This window comes from Globicephala melas, chromosome 2 (assembly GCF_963455315.2).
Source record: "Globicephala melas chromosome 2, mGloMel1.2, whole genome shotgun sequence".
Classification (NCBI taxonomy): Eukaryota; Metazoa; Chordata; class Mammalia; order Artiodactyla; family Delphinidae; genus Globicephala; species Globicephala melas.
In genome coordinates this window covers 90,354,719-90,377,505 of record NC_083315.2, presented here as the reverse complement: position 1 = coordinate 90,377,505, position 22,787 = coordinate 90,354,719, and the positions used below count along the sequence as shown (strand labels likewise).

The 22,787-nt window shown below is 39.8% G+C and overlaps 1 protein-coding gene across 13 annotated transcripts in view; it reads left to right on the top strand.

The window, feature by feature from the left end:
* The window catches only part of WDR76 (WD repeat domain 76), a 64,382-nt gene that overhangs the window by 24,226 nt on the left and 17,369 nt on the right, over positions 1–22,787 (top strand). For 9 of the 13 annotated variants that reach the window (XM_060294355.1, XM_060294351.1, XM_060294354.1 and 6 more), the window contains 5 exons: positions 8,386–8,436; positions 12,953–13,079; positions 14,961–15,077; positions 15,163–15,206; positions 16,078–16,231. In XM_060294355.1, the coding sequence (XP_060150338.1) occupies positions 8,386–8,436; positions 12,953–13,079; positions 14,961–15,077; positions 15,163–15,206; positions 16,078–16,231 (493 nt within the window). The remainder of the gene's footprint in view (positions 1–8,385; positions 8,437–12,952; positions 13,080–14,960; positions 15,078–15,162; positions 15,207–16,077; positions 16,232–22,787) is intronic. The other 4 variants (XM_030842829.2, XM_060294347.1, XM_060294345.1 and 1 more) reach the window with 3 other exon arrangements.

The following is a 22,787-nucleotide window of genomic DNA, read 5'->3' as shown; positions in this document are numbered from 1 at the left end:
CCCTTGGTGTATGATTCTTTTAATGTGCTGTTGAATTCTGTTTGCTAGTATTTTTTTTTTTTTGGAGGAGCAAAAATCAGACATATCAAGTGAAAAAACCAATATGTGTAATTTTCAAGATCCATTTTTCATTTATAGTTAAGAAACTATAGGACAAACTGTTTGCTAGTATTTTGTTAAGGATTTTTGCATCTATGTTCATCAGTGATTTTGGCCTGTAGTTTTCTTTTTTTGTGTCATCCTTGTCTGGTTTTGGTATCAGGGTGATGGTTGCCTTGTAGAATGAGTTTGGGAGTGTTACTCCCTCTGCTGTATTTTGGAAGAGTTTGAGAAGGATAGATGTTAGCTCTTCTCTAAATGTTTGGTAGAATTCGTCTGTGAAGCCATCTGGTCCTCGGCCTTTAGTTAGTTTGTTTGTTTATTTATTTATTTTTGGTTGTGTTTGGTCTTCGTTGCTGCGTGCGGGCTTTCTTTAGTTTTGGCGAGTAGGGGCTACTCTGTGCTGCGGTGTGCGGGCTTCTCATTGCAGTGGATTCTCTTGTTGTGGAGCAAAGGCTCTAGGTGCGTGGGCTCCAGTAGTTGTGGCATGTGGGCTCAGTAGTTGTGGCTCATGTGCTCTAGAGTACAGACTCAGTTGTTGTGGTGCACGGGCTTAGCTGCTCTGCGGCATGTGGGATATTCCCGGACCAGGGCTTGAACCCATGTCCCCTGCATTGGCAGGCGGATTCTTAACCACTGCTCCACCAGTGAAGTCCCTCCTGGGCCTTTATTTGCTGGAAGATTTTTAATCACAGTTTCAATTTCAGTGCTTGTGATTCATCTGTTCATATTTTCTATTTCTTCCTGGTTCAGTCTCGGAAGGTTGTGCTTTTCTAAGAATTTGTCCGTTTCTTCCAGGTTGTCCATTTTATTGGCATATAGTTGCTTGTAGTAATCTCTCATGATCCTTTGTATTTCTTCAGTGTCAGTTGTTACTTCTCCTTTTTCATTTCTAATTCTGTTGATTTGAGTCTTCTCCCTTTTCTTCTTGATGTGTCTGGCTAATGGTTTTTCAATTTTGTTTATCTTCTCAAAGAACCAGCTTTTAGTTTTATTGATCTTTGCTATGGTTTACTTCATTTCTTTTTTATTTATTTCTGATCTGATCTTTATGATTTCTTTCCTTTTGCTAAATTTGGGGTTTTTTTTGTTCTTCTTACTCTAATTGCTTTAGGTGTAAGTTTAGATTGTTTATTTGAGTTTTTTGTTGTTTCTTGAGGTGAGATTGAATTGCTATAAAGTTCCCTACAGAAGTGCTTTTTTTGTGTCCCATAGGTTTTGGGTCATCATGTTTTCATTGTCATTTGTTACTTTGTATTCTTTTCTTTATTCTTTGATTTCTTTAGGATCTCTTGGTTATTTAGCAGTGCATTGTTTAGCCTCTATGTGTTTGTGGGGTTTTTGTTTTTTTTTTTTGCTATACGCGGGCTTCTCACTGTTGTGGCCTCTCCCGTTGAGGAGCACAGGCTCCGGACGCGCAGGCTCAGCGTCCATGGCTCACGGGCCCAGCTGCTTCGCGGCATGTGGGATCCTCCCGGACTGGGGCATGAACCCGTGTCCCCTGCATCGGCAGATGGACTCTCAACCACTGCGCCACTAGGGAAGCCCCTGTTTGTGTTTTTTTATACTTTTTTTTCGTTTAATTGATTTCTAATCTTACAGCGTTGTGGTTGGAAATGATGTTTGATACTATTTTTATTTTGTTAAGTTTGTGAGGCTTGATTTGTGACCCAAGATGTGATCTATCCTGGAGAATGTTCGATGAGCACTTGAGAAGAAAGTGTAATCTGTTGTTTTTGGATGGAATGTTCTATAAATATCAATTAAGTCCATCTTGTTTAATGTATCATTTAAAGCTTGTGTTTCCTTATTTATTTTCATTTTGTATGATCTTTCCATTGGTGAAAGTGGGGTGTTAAAGTCCCCTACTATGATTGTGTTACTGTCAGTTTCCCCTTTTATGGCTGTTAGCATTTGCCTTATGTATTGAGGTGCTCCTATGTTGGGTGCATAAATAGTTACAAGTGTTATATCTTCTTCTTGGATTGATCCCTTGATCATTATGTAGTGTCCTTCTTTGTCTCTTGTAATAGTCTTTATTTTAAAGTCTGTCTGATATGAGAATTGTTACTCTAGCTTTCTTTTGATTTCCATTTACATGGAATATCTTTTTCCATCCCCTCACTTTCAGTCTGTATGTGTCCGTAGGTCTGAAGTGGGTTCTTGTAGACAGCATATGTTTGGGTCTTGTTTTTGTTTCCATTCAGCTAGTGTATGTCTTTTATTTGGAGCATAATTATCCATATGTATGTTCCTATTACCATTTTTTAAATTGTTTTGTGTTTGTTATTTTAAGTCTTTTCCTCCTCTTGTGTTTCCTGTTGAGAGAAGTTCCTTTAGCATTTGTTGTAGAGCCGGTTTGGTGGTGCTGAATTCTCTTAGGTTTTGCTTGTTTGTAAAGGTTTTAATTTCTCCCTCGAATCTGAATGAGATCCTTGCTGGGTAGAGTAATCTTGGTTGTAGCTTCTTCCCTTTCATCATTTTAATTATACCATGCCACTCCCTTCTGGCTTGCAGAGTTTCTGCTGAAAGATCAGCTGTTAACCTTATGGGGATTCCCTTGTATGTTGTTGCTTTTCCCTTGCTGCTTTTAATATTTTTTCTTCGTATTTAATTTTTTGGGGGGGAATTTTTGAATTTTATTTTATTTTTTATACAGCAGGTTCTTATTAGTTTCTCAGTCCCCTTTTTTTTTCTCTTCTTCTTCTGGGACCTGTATAATTCAAATGTTGGTGTGTTTAATGTTGTCCCAGAGGTCTCTGAGATTGTCCTCAATTCTTTTGATGTTTTTTCTCTTTATTCTGCTCTGCAGTAGTTATTTCCACTCTTTTATCTTCCAGGTCACCTATCCATTCTTCTGCCTCAGTTATTCTGCTATTGATTCCTTCCAGAGTTTTTTTTATTATATTTATTGTGTTGTTTTTCCTTGTTTGTTCGCTCTTTAGTTCTTCTAGTTCCTTGTTAAACATTTCTTGTAATTTCTCCATTCTATTTCCATTATTTTGGATCACCTTTATTATTATTACTCTGAATTCTTTTTCAGGTGGACTACCTGTTTCCTCTTCATTTGTTTTGTCTGGTGGGTTTTTACCTTGCTCCTTCATCTGCTTTGTATTTCTGTGCCTTCTCATTTTGGCTCAACTTATTGTTCGTGGTCTCCCTTTCACAGGCTGCAGGTTCATAGTTCCCATTATTTTTGGTATCTGTCCCCAGTGGGTAAGGTTGGTTCAGTGGGTTGTGTAGGCTTCCTGGTGGAGGGGACTGGTTTCTGTGTTCTGGTGGATGAGGCTGGATCTTGTCTTTCTGGTGGGCGGGACCACATCTGGTGGTGTGTTTTGGGGTGTCCGTGACCTTATTATTATTTTAGGCAGCCTCTCTGCTAATGGGTGGGGTTGTGTTCCTGTGTTGCTAGTTGTTTGCCATAGGGTGTCCAGCAGTGTAGCTTGCTGTTCGTTGAGTGGAACTGGTTCTTAACGTTGAGATGGAGATCTGTGGGAGAGCTTTTGTTGTTTGATGTTACGTGGGGCTGGGAGGTCTTTGGTGGACCAGTGTCCTGAACTCCACTCTCCCACCTCAGAGGCTCAGGACTGACATCCGGCCAGAGCACCAAGACCCTGTCAGCCGCAAGGGTCAGAAGAAAAAGAATGAAAGGAAAAAAAAAAAAAGTAAAATAAAGTTATTAAAATAGAAAAAAATTAAAAAATAAAAAGTAATTTAAAAAAAGAGAGAAAGAAGAGAGCAACCAAACCAAAAAACAAATCCACCAATGATAGCAAGCTCTAAAAAGTATACTAAAAAACAAAATGGGGCTTCCCTGTTGGTGCAGTGGTTGAGAGTCCACCTGCCGATGCAGGGGACATGGGTTCGTGCCCTGGTCTGGCAAGATCCCACATGCCGCGGAGCAGCTGGGCCCGTGAGCCATGGCTGCTGAGCCTGCGTGTCCAGAGCCTTGTGCTCCGCAACAGGAGAGGCCACAACAGTGAGAGGCCCACGTACCGCAACAAAACAAAACAAAACACAAAACGGACAGTCAGAACCCTAGGACAAATGGCAAAAGCAAAGCTATACAGACAAAATCACACAAAGAAGCATACACATACACACTCACAAAAAGAGAAAAAGGGAAAAAAATTATATAAAATGTAAAAAGGAAGAGGGCAACCAAATCAGTAAACAAATCTACCAGTTATAATAAGCTGTAAATACTAAACTAAGAGAAACGTAAAACCAGAAACAAATGAGATACTGAAAGCAAACCCCAAGTCTACAGTTGCTCCCATAGTCCACTGTGTCATTTTTGGGATGATTCGTTGTCATTTCACAGATACAGGGTACATCACGTTGACTGTGAAGATTTAATCTGCTGCTCCTGAGGCTGCTGGGAGAAATTTCTCTTTCTCTTCTTTGTTCACACAGCTCCTGGGGTTCAGCTTTGGATTTGGCCCCATCTCTGCGTGTAGCTTACCTGAGGGCATCTCTTCTCCACCCAGACAGGATGGGTTAAAGGAGCGGCTGGTTAGGGGGCTCTGACTCACTCAGACTGGGGGGAGGGAGTGGTACGGAATGCAGGGAGAGCCTGTGGTGGCAGAGGCCGGTGTGACGTTGCAACAGCGTGAGGCATGCCATGTGTTCTTCCATGGAAATTGTCCCTGGATCATGGGACCCTACAGTGGCGGGCTGCACAGGCTCCCAGGAGGGGAGGTATGGATAGTGACCTGTGTTTGCACACAGGCTTCCTGATGGCTGCAGCAGCAGCCTTAGCATTTCATGCCTGTCTCTGGTGTCCCTGCTGATAGCTGCGGCTCGCACCTGTCTCTGGAGCTTGTTTAGGCGGTGCTCTGAATCATCTCTCCTTGCGCACCCTGAAACAATGGTCTCTTGCCTTTTAGGCAGGTCCAGATTTTTTCCCATACTCCCTTCGGCTAGCTGTGGTGCACTATCCCCCTTCAGGCTGTGTTCACACAGCCAACCCTAGTTCTCTCCTTGGGATCTTAACTCTGAAGTCCGAGCCTCAGCTCCCAGCCCCCACCCACCCCGGTGTGTGAGCCGACAAGCCTCTCAGGCTGGTGAGTACTGTCGGCACCAATCCTCTGTGCAGGAATCTCTCCGCTTTGCCCTCTCCACCCCTGTTGCTCTGCTCTCCTCCGTGGCTCCGAAACTTCCACCCCCCCCAATCCCCACCAGTGAAGGGGCTTCCTAGTGTGTGGAAACTTTTCCTCCTTCACAGCTCCCTCCCAGAGGTACAGGTCCCATCCCTATTCTTTTGTCTTTGCTTTTCCTTTTTTCTTTTGCCCTACCCAGGTATGTGGGGAGTTTCTTGCCTTTTGGGAAGTCTGAGGTCTTCTGCCAGCATTCAGTATGTGTTCTATAGGAATTGTTCCACATGTAGATGTAGTTTTGATGTATTTGTGGGGAGGAAGGTGATCTCCACGTCTTAACTCCTCCACCATCTTTCCTCATTTCTTTTTATTTTTTATTTTATTCTGCAGCAGTGATTTCCACCATTCTTTCTTCTAGCTCGCTCATTCTTTCTTCTGCCTCAGTTATTCTGTTGGTGCTTCCTTCTAGTGTTTTTTTTTTTTCCTGTACCCGGGCCTCTCACTGTTGTGGCCTCTTCCGTTGCGGAGCACAGGCTCTGGACATGCAGGCTCAGCGGCCATGGCTCACGGACCTAGCCGCTCTGCGGCATGTGGTATCTTCCCAGACTGGGGCACGAACCCGTGTCCCCTGCATCGGCAGGCGGACTCTCAACCACTGCGCCACCAGGGAAGCCCCCTTCTAGTGTATTTTTCATTTCAGTTATTGTATTGTCCATTTCTGTTTGTTTGTTGTTTAGTTCTTCTAGCTCTTCATTAAACATTTCTTGTATCTTCTGAATCTGTACCTCCATTCTTTTTCTGAGATCTTGGATCATCTACACTATCATTACTCTGAATTCTTTTTCAGGTAGATTGCCTTTCTCCACTTCATTTAATTGTTCTTCTGGGCTTTTATCATGTTCCTTAGTGTGGGATATATTTCTCTGCTGTCTCATTTTGTCTAACTTCCTGTGATTGCGGTGTCCATTATGCAGGCTACAGGGTTGTATTTCTTCTTCCTTATTCTGCCTGCTCCCTGGTGGATGAGGCTGTCTAAGAGGCTTGTGCAGGCTTTCTGGTGGGAGGGACTGGTTACTGCCCACTGGGGTGTGGAGCTGGGTCTTGTCCCTCTGTTGGGCAGGGCTGGGTCATGCTGTGTGTTTAGTGAGCAGCTGTGTGGTCAGGAAGACTTTAAGTAGCCTGTCTGCTTATGGGTGGGGCTGTGTCCCACCTTGTTGGTTGTTTGGCCATGGCATCCCAGTAATGGAAGCTTCAGGTTGTTGGGTGGGGCCAGGTCTTGGTGAGAAATTGGTGGCCTCCAGGAAGGCTCACACTGATGAGTACTCCCCAGAACTACTGCTGCCAGTGTCTTTGTCCCTGCAGTGAGCCACAGCTACCCCTGCCTCCAATGGAGACCCTCCATTATTGGCAGGTAGGTCTGGCACAGTCTCTTATGAGGTCACTGCTTTTTTCCCTGAGTCCTGGTGCACATGAGACCTTGTGTGTGCCCTCCAAGAGTGGAATTTGTGTTTCCCCAGTCCTGTGGAATTCCTGTGATCAAACTGGCCTTCAAAACCAGGTTCTCTGGGAGCTTCTTCTCCCATTGCCAGAAACCCAGGCTGTAGATGCTGATGTGGGGTTCTCCCTCCTGTGGTATAATTATTTTCCAGTTTGTTAGTCATCCACCTGGCAGATATGGGATTTGATTTTATTGTGATTGTGCCCCTTGTACCAGCTCCTTGTGGCTTCTTCTTTGTCTTTGGATGTAGGGTATCTTTTTGTAGCTTCCAGCGTGTTTTTGTTGATGGTTGTTCAGCAGTTAGCTGTGATTTTGGTGATTATGTAAGAAGAGATGAGCTCAGTTCCTTCTACTGTGCCTTCTTGTCTTTTTGTCTGGAAACTCCAGTCTTAGTGATACAGGTGTAATCTGGTCAGCAGCAACTCCATGAATCTGGGATTATATCTGAGTAAACTGGATGCTTGTTGGTCCTTTTAAGAAAGTGTCCCTGGAAAAGGTGTGAGTAGTAATCACAGAAGGTTCTCAAGAGCACCACTCACCTTGTGCTGTTTATTACAATGGATATGACTCAGGACCAGCCAGATGGGATAGATGCATCAGGCAAGGGAAATGGCACGGAGCTTCCATCTCTCTCTGAGAGCATCACTCTTCTAGCATCTCTCCGTGTTCACTGTCTCAGAAGTTCCTAATTTGCTTTTCCTTTGATGGATAACTTCCCAGGGTACAGAATTCTAGGTTGGGTTTTTCTTTTCTCTCAACACTTTAAATATTTTCACTCTCTCCTTGCCTGCATGGTTTCTGAGAAGATAGATTTAATTTCTATCTTTGTTCTCTGTAGGTAAAGTGGTTTTTCCTTCTGGCTCCTTTCAGGATTTTATTTTTGATTTTTCTGTAGTTTGGAAATGAATTGCCTAGTTGTAGGATTTCTTTGTTTGTTTTCATTTTTGTTTTTGCATTTATCTTGCTTGATGTTCTCTGAGCTTTCTAGATCTGTGGTTTGGTGTCTGACACTAATTTGGGGGAATTTTCAGTTATTATTTCAAATATTTCTTCTGTTACTTTTTTTCTTTCTTGTATTCCCATTATTTATATGTTATACTTTTTTGTTATCTACGTTCTTGGTTATTCTGTTCTGTTTTTTCTCCTTGCTTTTCAGTTTTAGAGATTCCTATTGAGATATCCCCAAGGTCGGAGATTCTTTCCTCAGCCATGTCCAGTCTATTACTGAGCCCATCAAAGGCATTCTTCATTTCTATTATAGTGTTTTTGATCTCTGGCATTTCTTTTTGGTTCTTTCTTAGTATTGACATCCCTCTGTTGACATTGCTTATCTGTTCTTTCATGGTGTCTGTTTTATCCATTGGAGCCCTTAGCATGTTAATCACAGTTGTTTTAAATTCTTAGTGTGATAATTTCAACATTTCTGCCATGTCTGGTTTTGAAGTTTGCTCTGTTTCTTTAAATTGTGTTTTTTGCTTTTCAGTGTGTCTTGTAATTTTTTCTTGATAACTGGACATGAGGTACCAAGAAAAAGTAACTGTTATAAATAGGTCTTTAGCAATGTGGTGGTGAGATGTTGGGGGAGGGGAGCATTCTGTAGTCTTGTTATTAGTTCTCAGTCTCTAACTGAACCTATATCTTTGGATTGTGAACTTCACAAGTGTTTTAGTTTTTTTCCTCTCTCCTTAGGTTGGACAAGATGGCAAGAGTGGGCTGCTGTTGGGTATTTCCCTTCCCCAGGTCAGTTAGCCTCTGACAATACCCTAGCAGGTTAGGCTCTGGTTAACTGATTTCTCCTGAGGGCAGAACAGAGTGCTGGCCTATTTCAAAATTCTTCCTTTTCTCCTCCCCCTGCTAGAAGCATGAGGAGATTTTCTCTGATATTTACTTTGAGGGCCTGGTCAAGCTCCTGGATATAAATCTTACAAAATTGTGGGGGTGATGCCCCCTTGAGGTTTCTTTTTTTTTAAGATTTTATTTTTAGAGCAGTTTTAGTTTCACAGCAAAATTGAGAGTAAGTTACAGAGATTTCCATCCGCTGCCCGACACATGCATAGCTTCTCCCATTATCAGAATCACTCACCAGAGTGATACGTTTGTTACCAAGGATGAACCTACCTTGATACATCATAATCACCCCAGATCTGTAGTTTACCTTAGGGTTCACTCTTGGTGTTGTTCATTCTTTGGGTTTGTACAAATGTTTAAAGACATATATCTATCATTATAATGTACAGAGTATTTCACTGCCCTAAAATCCTCTGTGCTCTGCCTTTTCATCCCTTATCACCCTCACCCCTTGCAATCACTGATTTTTTTGTCTCCATAGTTTTGCCTTTTCCTGAATGTCAGTCATGTATTTGGAATCATACAGTATGTAGTCTCATTCAGGTTGGCTGCTTTTTTTAGTAATATGCATTTAAGGTTCCCCCATGTCTTTTCATGGCTTAATAGCTCATTTCTTTTTTAAAAAATATTTTTATTATGGATCTTTTGTTATTTAGATCATTTCAGCAAAAAGATTAAGGCTAAATTACAATGGAACTGCCATTGACTAAGTAATGTGAGAGATCTACTTTTCTCCAACTACCAGTCTTTTTACTTTTTTCGGAGTTCAGTCACCATAGGTCAAATTCTTTTGGAGATAAATGTCAGTTTTAATAATATATGATATCAGGCTTTAGTTCTGTTTACAGTGCTATAAATATCTTTGTGACAAAAGATTTAGAGGACTTTGAAATTGGCACATTACTTAATGAATGTTAAATTTACCAAAGACTTCTGGAGGAGTCTTTGGTAAATTTAACCAGTATTTAACCAAGTATATAACAAGTATACTTGGTTTTGTTTTATACCTCATTGTTAAGCTAAAGTGGTAACATTTAAGTTAAAAGGAACTGGTTACAGTCTTTTTAAGGCCATGGGCCAGAGATCATTTCAAATTTTTGGTCTTCATATTAGGTTTCATAGCAGTACAGTTTAAGTGTAGTTGATTTACAATATTATATTATTTTCAGGTGTACAACATGGTGATTTAAAATTTTTATAGATTATACTCCATTTATAGTTACTATAAAATGATGGCTGTATTCCCTGTGCTATAAATATATCCTTGTAGCTTATTTATTTTGTACAAAGTGGTTTGTACCTCTTAACCTCCTACCCCATCTTGCCCCTCCCCTCTTCCCTCTCCCACTGGTAACCACTAGTTTGTTCTCTATATCTGAGTCTGTTTCTGTTTTGTTATATTCATTCGTTTTATGCTTTAGATTCCACATGTAGGTGATAACATACAGCATTTGTCTTTTTCTGTCTGATTTATTTCACTAAGCATAATAGCCTCCAGTTTCAGTCATGTTGTTGCAAATGGGAAAACTTCACTTTTTTATGGCTCTGTAGTATTACATTGTGTGTGTATATATATATATACACACACATACGTACATATATATATATATATATATATACACACATACATACCACATTTTCTTTATCCATTCATCTGTTGATGAACTTTTAGGTTGCTTCCATATCTTGTCTATTATAAAAAATGCTGCTATGAACATTGGGGTGCATGTATTTTTTTTTTTTTTTGGCTGCACTGGGTCTTTGTTGCTGCGTGCAGGCTTTCTCTAGTTGCAGTGAGCGAGGGCCACTCTTTGTTGCGGTGCATGGGCTTCTTATTGCGGTGGCTTTTCCTGTTGCGGAGCATGGGCTCTAGGTACACGGACTTTGGTAGTTGTAGCACACGAGCTCAGTAGTTGTGGCATGCGGGCCCTAGAGCACGCGGGCTTCAGCAGATGTGGTGCATGGGCTCAATACTTGCGGTGCACGGGCTCTAGGGTTTATGGGCTTCAGTAGTTGTGTCGCGCAGGCTCAGTAGTTGTGGCTCATGAGCTCTAGAGCACAGGGTCAGTTGTGGTGGTGCACGGGCTTAGTTGCTCCGTGGCATGTGGGATCTTCCCGGACCAGGGCTCGAACCCGTGTCCCTTTCATTGGCAGGCAGATTCTTAACCACTGCACCACCAGGGAAGTCCTGCATGTGTCTTTTTGAACGAGTGTTTTTCTTTTCTTTGCATAAATTCCCAGGAGTGGAATTACTGGATAATATGGTAGTTCTATTTTTAGTCTTTTGAGGAACATTTGTACTGTTTTCCACAGTAGCTGCACAAATTTACATTCCCACCAACAGTGTACAGAGGTTACCTTTTCTCCATATCCTTGCCAACACTTGTTATTTGTGGTCTTTCTGATGATAGCCATTCTCACAGGTGTGAGGTGATGTCTCAGTGTGGTTTTCATTTGTATTTCCCTGATGATCTAATCGTTTCATTTGTGCCTGTTGGCCATCTCTATGTCTTCTTTGGGTCCTCTACCTATTGTTTAATCAGATTTTTTTTTGTTTTTGATGTTGAGTTGTATGAGCTGTTTATATATTTTGGATATTAATCCGTTATTGGACATATCATTTGCACAAATCTTCTTCCCTTCAGTCAGTTGCCTTTTCATTTTGTTGATGGTTTCCTTTGTTTTGCAAAAGCTTTTAAGTTTGATTAGGTCCCATTTGTTTATTTTTTGCTTTTGTTGCTCTTGCCTGAGAAGACACATCCAAAAAATATTGCTAAGAACAATGTCAAAGAGTGTAGTACCTGTGTTTTCTTCTAGGAGTTTTATGGTTTCAGGTCTTACATTAAAGCCTTTAATCCATTTTTTTTTTTTTTTTTTGCGGTATGCAGGCCCCTCACTGCTGCGGCCCCTCCCGTTGCAGAGCACAGGCTCCTGATGCGCAGGCTCAGCTGCCATAGGCTCACGGGCCCAGCCGCTCCTCGGCATGCGGGATCCCCCCAGACTGGGGCACGAACCCGCGTCCCCTGCATCGGCAGGCGGACCCCCAAACACTGCACCACCAGGGAAGCCCGCCTTTAATCCATTTTGAGTCTGTTTTTGTATATGGTGTAAGAAAATGTTCTAGTTCCATTCTTTTACATGTAGCTGTCTAGTTTTCCATGGAGTTTTTAACTCTCAGACTTGTGTACACTGAACCTCCAGCAATTGGTCAATTACAGTTCAGGCTTTCCTACCCTGCTGCTGGTTCCCATGATGGTTTCCATTTCTAAGTCTACTCCAATAAGCCATGACTTCTTGCATTTGCCTGTCTGTCTTTCCAATAGTAGGCTCAGCAGTTTCTACTGTGCCCTCATTTCTCTTAAGGATCCTAGAAGAGTTGATTTTTCAGTCTGTTCAGCTTTTTACTTGATAGACAGTGCAGTGACTTTCAAGCTCTTTAAATTTGGAACTGGAAACTGGAAGTTCTGAACTACTTTTTTAAAATAAAAAAATAATGCATAAAAAAGTAGGGTATGTATATGATTTTTAAAAGTAAACTATATGGAAGGCAATGCAATGAAACACTTAAGTCTCTTTCCTATCCTGGACCTTAGTTCTCCAGGCCTTTTCCCTAGAGGAAACCACTGTTAATAGTTTCATGTGTATTATTCCATAGGTAATCTCAGCAATTACAAATGTATGTGTATATATTTTGTAAAAAAGCAAATGGGGGGCTTCCCTGGTGGCGCAGTGGTTGAGAGTCCGCCTGCCGATGCAGGGGACGTGGGTTCGTGCCCTGGTCCGGGAAGATCCCACATGCCACGGAGCGGCTGGGCCCGTGAGCCATGGCCGCTGAGCCTGCCCGTCCGGAGCCTGTGCTCCACAACGGGAGAGGCCACAGCAGTGAGAGGCCCGTGTACCACAAAAACAAAAACAAAAACAAAAAACAAAACAAAACAAAAGCTAATGGAACCATATTCAACATGTGCTGGACCTTGTTTTTGCTTCTTGTATCTTAGAGTTCATGTCATATCAGCATACAAAAATCTATTTCTTTTTTTATGACTGCATAATATTGTGCTAGATATGTATGTCATAATTTATTTAACACCCCTCACTTCCCCATGATGAACATTTATGATGTTTCCAGGCTTTTAATTAAAATCAGTGTAGGGACTTCACTGGTGGTCCAGTGGTTAAGACTCCATTCTTCCATGGCAGGGGGCACAGGTTTGATCCTGGGTTGGGAAAGTTCCACATGCTGCGCAGTGTGACGAAGAAAAAAAAAAAATCAGTGTAGCCATGTATATACATCTTTGCAATGTGTGAATATATCTGTGAGATAGATTACTAGATGTTATCTCCTTGATATTAATAAATACATATAACTTTTATGAGTATAACATGATTTTTTCCCCCACTCCTTTAGAAAGAAGCCTAAGAAGAAAGAAAATGAGACTGGATGTAGAAGGTCAATGCGATTACTAAAAGTTGATCCTTCAGGAGTTTCATTACCAGCAACTCCAACCCAGCCAATATTAGTAGCAGATGAAAATGTAAGAAAGAGTGCAAATACAATATATTAACCAATAAAATACTCAAAAATTTGAAGTGTTTGAAAGTAGAGTAAAAAGTCATTAAATTATGTTTAATTTGTGCATCATTAATTTAATACTTGGCTGTTGTATGGTTTAATGAGTAAGATTTCAAACTCATAAGAGACTGGCTTGGATTCTATATTTCTGCAGACTTACCCTGTGTGGGATTGTGGGTAAATTCCTTAGTCTTTCTGAGCCCCAGTTTCCCCATTTTTTTTTTTTTTTTGCGGTACGCGGGCCTCTCACTGTTGTGGCCTCTCCCGTTGCTAAGCACAGGCTCCGGGTGCGCAGGCTCAGCGGCCATGGCTCACGGGCCTAGCCGCTCCGCAGCATGTGGGATCTTCCCGGACCGGGGCACGAACCCTTGTCACCTGCATTGGCAGGTGGACTTTCAACCACTGCACCACCAAGGAAGCCCTCCCCATTTTTAAAATGGCAACAATAGCAGAAACCTCTCAAAGAGGTGTTGTGAGGGATAAATGAAATAGTATCTATAAAGTTTCCTACATTTATATTAAGGACTTAGTAAGCAATAAATGGTAGTTATTAATATTATTAGTAATAAATAATATATGTCAGTAGTGATGGGGTTCTCTTACTGTAGTTTAATTTTACGCTATCAGTGAGTGGAAAGAGTTTTATTTAGCAAATTTATTGTCTAAATAAGATTATGAGTATATTTTTTATTCAGGAGCACCTACTGGTTTTTTTTTTTTATTGCACCTACTGTTTTTAATACTTTGTATGTAAGTGCTTAATTATAAATTGGAAGATTAGCCTGGTGCTTTGAGAGCTAATTGCAAATTAAGTTACTAGGGGAAGAGTAGCTTTCAAATTTTTTTGAAGCCTCCATCCATCCATGATAAGAAATACATTTACATTGAACCCGTTCCACACACACACACACACACACACACACACACACACACACACACACACACACACACACACACCCCTGAAACAAAACTTTTGTGAAATGATACTTATCCTTACTACATGTGATACACTTTTGTATTTCCTAGTCTGTTCTTTTCTCAGTCACTAAAACACACTGTCCGTTGTAATGTATTAAAATGATTTCATGACCTATGGGTTACAACCTGTGATTTAAAAAACACTGACATACAGTAAGAGAAAGACAAATATCATATGGTATCACTTAATATGTGGAATCTAAAATATGGCACAAATGAACCTATCTACAAAACAGAAACTCACAGAAATGAGAACAGACTTGTGGATGCCGGGTGAGGGGGGCAGTGGGGGAGGGAAGGACTGGGAGTTTGGGATTAGCAGATGTAAACTATTATATACAGGATGGGTAAACAAGGTCCTACTGTATAGCACAGGGAACTATATTCAGTATCCTGTGATAAACCATAATGGAAAAGAATATGAAAAAAGAATGTCTGTGTATAACTGAGTCACTTTGCTGTATAGCAGAGATGGACACAACATTGTAAATCAACTATGCTTCAGTTAAAAAAATAAAAAATAAAAAACACATAGAGTAATAACTTTGAGGTATGAAATTGAACTGATCTGAATCAATTCCCAGGTACTGGCAGTGTAACTTTGGACAAATTAACTTCTCTAAGTTTCATTCCACTGTCTTTATAATGTGATAGCTCATTCACTGGATTATTAAGGGGATTAAATGAGATAATACATGTTATTACTTTACAGGATACTTGGCATTCATTCATTGAACAACTGTTTTTGAATGCTAACTATGTGTCACCACTGTTGTTGGTATTGAAAGTAAAGTAGTAAGAAATCTTAAGCTTACATTCTAGGGCAGAGCGACAACCAACTTTTTTTTCTTATTTTTTATAACAGCCTTTGTTACCTCCTGGGCCTTTAGAAATGACTTCTGAAAATCGAGATGATAACAGTGAACTATTTAAAGGATTTCTGCAGACTTGGGCAGAAGTGAGCAAGGTGTCACTTGGGAGGGTAAGCCCAAGCTCTTAGAATCATCTGTTAAGCAAATTTTAGTACATATATTAACTTAGTGCTTTGGTTTTTCCCATTGTTTCAGACAAGAAGTAAAAACACTGAGAAGGAGTTATCTAGCATTAAAAGGTGAGTTAAAATTCCTTGCCTTTGTTTTACATTTTCTGGGATCTTTATAACTTAAAGACTATACCATTACAGGAAATTTGAAAGAGGTGAGAAAAATTATCCATCGTATTTCTACCCTAACAACTGTTGTTTTTGTATATTTCCTTTCGTGTATCACCATATGTAATACCACTAGGATATAAGCTTCATGAATGTATGGATTTTGTCTTAATAACCAGAAAAGTGCATTTCACATAGTATATATTCATTCAGTGTTTAATAAATGAGTGATATCACATACATTTTTACTTTTTTATGTTCTAATATATGTACAGTTTTGCATTATGCTTTTCTATTAACATTGTGGTTGCATGTTACTAGAGTCTTTAAATTTATTGAATAATTGCATAATATTTGATTTAGCAGGTAGAATTTACTTAACCTCCTGTTACTCCCTTGGTATTTGAAATTGTTTTCTATTTATTTTGATTGTTTGTATGTGTGTTTGTTGAAATTTATATTGTGATGGTGGATTATTTCCTTAGGATAGATTCCAGAAGTGAGATTAATGTGTCAAATATTATGGACATTTTCATGGCTTTTAGGAAATGCCGGATTGTTTTCCAAAATCTTTTTTAAAAATTTCTGAAAATCTTAAATGAATTTACTCTGCTGTTAGCAATATATATGAATGTATGTGTAACTATAGCCTCTTAGCTTTCATAAGTGAAAAATAGTACCCCATTGTTTAGTTTGATTTCCTTGGTTGCCAGGAAGTTGAATATTTTCCCACATTTACTAATTGTGATTTTACTTTTTCGAATCATCTTTTACTTGTTTTGACTACTGAGTTTGGTTTTACTTCTAAAATTTAACTTTTTAATCTTCTCAGCTACAAAGCCAATTTAAATGGCATGATCATTAGTGAAGATACTGTTTATAAAGTTACCAAAGGCCCAATATTCTCAATGGCTCTCCACCCATCAGAAATTAGAACTTTGGTGGCAGCTGGGGCCAGATCTGGACAAGTTGGGCTTTGGGATTTGGTAAGTTATTATTAATTGTTTTGAAGATATTAACATTTGAAGCAAATAGTCTGCGAAAGAATAGCCTAGAGCCATGTGTTTCTAGATGTTACTTGAGATTTATAGTTTTGTGCTTTGTGATTCCAAATTTTAGAAACCTAGAGGAATTTAAATTTGCTTTGTAGAACTTTAACATTTTTAGCTTGAATATCTTTAGTCATCTGGGCATAAATTCCTGCCAGGAAAGTTTATTACAACTTTAAATGTGTATATGAAAAGATCATACAAAGTTCTTAGGTTTCTAATTATGTTTAAAATATAGTTTCCAAGCTGGATCAAAATATCTTCCCAAGGATCTTCTTAGGATGATCCTAGTAATTTTTTTTTTAATTAATTTAGTTTTTGTCTATTTATTTTTGGCTGCATTGGGTCTTCATTGCTGCATGTGGGCTTTCTCTAGTTGCAGCGAGTGGGGGCTACTCTTCATTGCGGTGCGCGGGCTTCTCATGGTGGTGGCTTCTCTTGTTGCAGAGCATGGGCTCTAGGCACGCAGGCTCAGTAGTTGTGGCACATGGGCTCAGTAGTTGTGGCTCACGGGCTCTAGAGCGCAGGCTCAGTAGTTGTGGCGCATGGGCTTAGTTGCTCTGCGGCATGTGGGATCTTCCCGGACCAGGGCTCGAACCTGTGTCCCCTGCATTGGCAGGTGGATTCTTAACCACTGCACCACCAGGGAAGCCCCCTAGTCATTTTTTGATGAGTTAGAAACAGATATTGAATTTCATTCATTGTACATATAATAATGCATTGATTGCTTTCAGTGTTTACAGAATTGAAAAAAGCCGAGTTAATGTTCTCTGAACTTAGTTTTTAATTGGGGAAGTAGAACAAAGACCTGAAAAATGCCATAAGGACAATTAATAGAGATGGAGAAATCATGGTGACTTGCAGTGGTTTGGGGTTAATAAATAAAATGGATTTTGTAAGTGAGAAGAGAAGAAATGAAAACCAAATTCTCTCTTATTTTGGGAGCATAGGTTCTCCCTTATTTTGATAAAATGTGAGTGGGGTAGGAGGTGAAAGGATTTGGTAAAGAAAACAGAAGCAGAGAAGTGGGAAGAGGACCAGAAATGGTATAAGGTTGTATAAGCTAAGAGATGAATTTCAAGCATCGGAGTTTGACAGGGCTTTTTTTTTTAGATGAGTTAAAAAGAATGGGAACAGAAAAAGGGCCATTAGTTTTGAAAATAAGGTATCATAAGTGAGCTGAGAGAATAGCTTCAACAATAAGGTAAGAAAGGAACACAGACTTTAGGAGATTAAAAAAAGTATGGGGTGGAAGAAGAAATGGAAGCAATGGATAGACTATTTGTTGAAGAACTTAGAAAAGGAAAAATAGAGAATTAGCATAGTCAAGTGAAGATCTTTTCAGGGTGTGTTGAAGATATGTAGGAAAGTCCCTTTGTCATGTCTTTTCTGGTGACTCCAAAAATCTGTATTATTGGGTGTCTGTAGTCCAATATTTTTATCAACTTTCTAATTTTTCAGGACACCTGGCTATCTCATTAACAGACTGAGCGAGTCTAAAACCATTATCTTGGCTATCCTGTGCTCACTCCGAAACTCCCCTCGTTTTTTAAAAAAAAGTTTAGCGTTATTGAGGTATAATTAACATTTTATAAAATCTACACATTTAAAATGTACAGTTTAATGATTTTTAATAAGTTTATTGAGTTGTGTAAATATCACCATAATTCAGTTTTAGAACATTTTCATCATTCCTATAAGATTCCTCGTGGCTACTTACATTTAATCCCTGTTTCTACCCTTATCCCCAGGCAAATCTCCACAAATTTGCACTTTTGGGACATTTCATATAAATAGAATCATAAAATATGTGGTCTTTTATATTGGCATTTTTCTTTTAGCATAGTTTTTTTTTAATTAATTAATTTATTTATTTTGGCTGCATTGGGTCTTAGTTGAAGCATGTGGGGTCTTTGTTGAGGCATGCGGGATCTTTTGTTGAGGCGTGCAGGATCTTTCATTGAGGCGTGGGCTTTTTGTTGTGGCGCGCAGGCTTCTCTCTAGTTGTGGCATGTGGGTTTTTCTCTAGTTGTGGTGTGCAGGCTCCAGGGCTCGTGGGCTCTGTAGTTGTGGCACGTGGACTTAGTTGCCCCACAGCATGTGGGATCTTAGTTCCCCAACCAGAGATTGAACCTGTGTCCCCTGCATTGGGAGGTGGATTCTTTACCACCGGACCACCAGGGAAGTCCCTCTTTTAGCATAGTTTTAAGGTTTATCTGTTTTATAGCATCTATCAGCACCTCATTCTTTTTTTATTGCTGAATAGTATTCCATTGTTTGATTTTACCACATTTTGTTTATCCATTCATCATTTGACAGACATTTGTGTTGTTTCCACTTTTTGGCTATTCTGAATAATTCTACTATAAACATTTGTGTACACATTTTTGTGTAGGTCTGTGTTTTCATTTCTCTTGGGTAGGTATCTGGGAGTAGAATTGCTAGGTCATATGGTAACTGGTTAACATTTGAGGAACTGTCACCCTGCTTTCCAAAGTGGCTGCATCATTTTCTATTCCTACCAGCAATGTATGAGGGTTCAAATTTTTTTACATGCTCACCAACATTTATTATTATCTGTCTTTTCGATTATAGCCTTTCAAGTGGGTGGTATCTTCCTAGTGAAGTTGTATCTCCATGTGGTTTTGATTTGCATTTCTCTAATGACTAATGATGTTGAGAATCTTTTCCTGCCATTTGGATATCTTTGGCGAAATGTCTATTCAAATCTTTTGTCAATTTTTTATTGGGTTGTTTGTCTTCTTGTTGAGTTGTAAGAGTTCTTTGTATATTCTAGATACACATCCTTATCAGATATGTGATTTGCAAATATTTCTTCTTTTCATCTTCTTAATGCTATCTTTTGAAGTGCAAATTTTTGAATTTTGGTGATGTCCGATTCATCAAACTTTTAATGGACTGTGTTTTTGGTGTCATATCTAAGAAATCTTTTGTGTAACCCAAAGTCTTAAAGATTTTCTCCTGTGTTTTTTTGTAAAAATTTTATAGTTTCAGCTTTCACATTTAGTTCACTGATCCATCTTGAATTGTTCTTTTTGAATTATTTTTGTATATGCTGTAAGGTAAGGGCCCAAGTTCATCTTTTTGTATGTGTATATCCAGTTGTCCCAGCACTATTTGTTGAAAAGACTTTTACCTCATTGTATTGTCTTGGCAGTCCCTCAGTTTTCCTCTTAACCTTCTGTCAGATTCCTAGTCTCACCTAAGGATCAAAAGATGAGCTGTCATTTATTCGGTCACCCCACCCATTCATTCATTCCACACTTATTAAGTATTTTGTGCTAAGTACTCTTTTTTTTAATAAATTTATTTCTATATTTATTTTTTGGCTGTGTTAGGTCTTTATTTTTTGGCTGTATCAGGTCAAGCCTGCGTGTGGGCTTTCTCTAGTTGCGGCGAGCAGGGGCTACTATTTGTTGCGGTGCGCAGGCTTCTCATTGCGGTGGCTTCTCTTGTTGTGGAGTACGGGCTCTAGGTGTGTAGTCTTCAGTAGTTGTGGCACGCAGGCTCAGTAGTTGTGGCTCACAGGCTCTAGAGCACAGGCTCAGTAGTTGTGCTGCATGGGCTTAGTTGCTCCGCGGCATGTGGGATCTTCCTGGACCAGGGCTCAAACCTGTGTCCCCTGCATTGGCAGGCAGATTCTTAACCACTGAGCCACCAGGGAAGTCCCCTAAGTACTATTCTAATGACTCCCCATCCATATTTGTGAGGAAGGATTTTCTCTGTCCTTATGGAGTTTAGAATTTAGTGGCAAAAGCAGCATGAATGAAATAATTACATGTTTGATAAGTGGAGTGAATTATATACTATGATTAATGGAGTGGAGGAAAAGTAGTGTTATAAAAATACATAACAGGGGAACTGGCCTGATTTTGAGGATCAGGGAAGGCTTCCCTGAGGAATTGAGAATTGAGTTGAGATTTGAAAGCTAAGTAGGAGTAAGCCAAGCAAAGAAAGGGAAAAGAGCATTTCACACAAGAGGAACAGCATGTCAAGGACCTTAGGCAGGAGGATGCCGGCTTGATACATTTAAGGACCTGAAGAATGCCTCTGAAAGAATGCCTCTGTGGCTAGAGCATAAACAGCAGAGGCATAAACGGAAGGGATGAGTGGAATAGGGGGAAGCTGTACAGGTGGGTAGAGGTCAGATGTATAGCTTTATACATAAAGCCTCTGTAACAACTTCCTACAAAACAAACATTGAATACTATTTTCATTTTTCACCTTTTCTCACAAAAGCAAAAATCTTCTTTGGATTCCCTTCAGTTAGCAAAAATAGGTACTAATATAGGTGTTTTGTAAGAGCAAAGTGGCATAAAGTGAACTTTTGAAAAGTGGGGGATACATGTATTTATTTTTAAATTAATTAAAATAGAAAATTCAGTTCTTCAGTTACACCAGGCACATTTCAAGTGCTTAATAGCCACACATGACTAGTGGATACCATATTGGACAGTGCATACATAAAACATTTTTGTCATCTCAGAAAATTCTTTTGGACAGTGCTGCTGTGGAGCAAGCTAATATCAACATTAATTTGGTAAAATAAGACTCAAAGATAAGGTGATAAAACAACAGAATGAAATGAAAAAGGAGACTGTAGAACTAAGGAAACAAATTGAAGATCAGTGAAACTAATAAATTAGACAAAAGGAACAGAATAGACATGGCTGAAAATGAAATTATAGATATTAAAGGAAATATCTGAGGTAATCTCAAACACAGATGAAAAAAGTTTTATGAGAAAAGCCAATAGAAAAGGAAAGCCAGGACTTCCCTGGTGGCGCAGTGGTTAAGAATCTGCCTGCCAATTCAGTGGACACGGGTTCAATCCCTGGTCCAGGAAGATCCCACATGCCGTGGAACAACGAAGCCCGTGTGCCACAACTACTGAGCCTGCACTCTAGAGCCCATGAGCCACAACTACTGAAGCCTGTGTGCCACAACTACTGAAGCCCATGTTCCTAGAGCCTGTGCTCCACAACAAGAGAAGCCACTGCAATGAGAAGCCCACGCACCACAATGAAGAGTAGCCCCCACTTGCCATGACTAGAGAAAGCCCGTGTGCAGTAGCAAGACCCAAGGCAGCCAAAGATAGATAGATAGATAAATAAATAAATTCATTTAAAAAAAAAAAGGAAAGGAAAGCCAGTCAAAGATGACCCAACAAATGTAACAGAAAATATATTCAAAGAGAACTTTTCTGAAAAGACAGAATTGGATTGACAGATTTGAGTGTGTATGCCATGTTCTAGGAAGATTTGGACTTAAATGTTAAAGAATTCTTTAGGCAGGAAAAACAAATTATATTCAAGGGGAAAAGCCAGGTTTGCCTCAGTTTTCTACAGCAACATTTCATGTAATGTCTACAAAGTTCTGAGAGAAGGAAGTGTGGCCTGGAATACATACCCAGCCCAAGATATTATTCTAATGTAAAGACAGCAGGTAGGTCTTTTCACATCTGAAAAAACTCAAGAAATTGAAGACCTGTGAGTTCATCTGGAAAAAACTGCTTGATAGCAAATCTTGGCCCGTTGAAAGTAAATCAAAATTAAGGATTCAGGAATGGAGAAGCTTGACAGAAAAATTGATGATGAGTATTGAATCCATTTAAATACAGAACTGGGACTTCCCTGGTCCAGTGGTAAAGAATCTGCCTTCCAATGCAGGGGACGTGGGTTCGATCCCTGGTTGGGGAGCTAAGATCCCACATGCTGTGGGGCAACTAAGCCCGCGGGCCTCAACTAGAGAGCCTGCGTGCCGCAAACTACAGAGCCCACGCACCACAACTAGAGAGAGAGAACCCGCACGCCACAACTAGAGAGAAACCCGCGTGCCACAATGAAGAGCCTGTGTGCTGCGATGAAAGATCCCACTTGCTGCAATCAAGATCCCATGTGCCGCAACTATGACCTGACGCAGCCAAAAATAAATGAAATAAATAAATAAATACTTAAATACAGAACTAATATTAAACAGCCATATGAATTATGGTTACAGAACTGGATATGAATGTTGTTAACCTGGAAAAAAGAAAATATAGAGATGGAGAAAGGGGAGATTGGAGGAGGAGTGAGAATAATGTTCTCAGTCAATAGAAATTGTCTAAAATTGAGACATACATAGTTAAATAAAAAAGCGTAATGACTAAAACTGCTTTATATTTTCTACTTTTTCCTTCTTAGGAGATAGCTCTTGTAAAGAAATACTTGAAGTTCAAAAATTCCTTCAGCTTGATTTTCTTTTATTATTTTAAAGTATAGTTAAAATTTTTTTATATTTATTTATGGCTGCATTGGGTCTTCATTGGTGTGCGTGGGCTTTCTCTAGTTGTGGCGAGCGGGGGCTACTCTTCATTGTGGTGCGTGGGCTTCTTATTGTGGTTGCTTCACTTGTTGCAGAGCGTGGGCTCTAGGCATGTGGGCTTCAGTAGTTGTCGCACACGGGCTCAGTAGTTGTGGCTTGAGGGCTC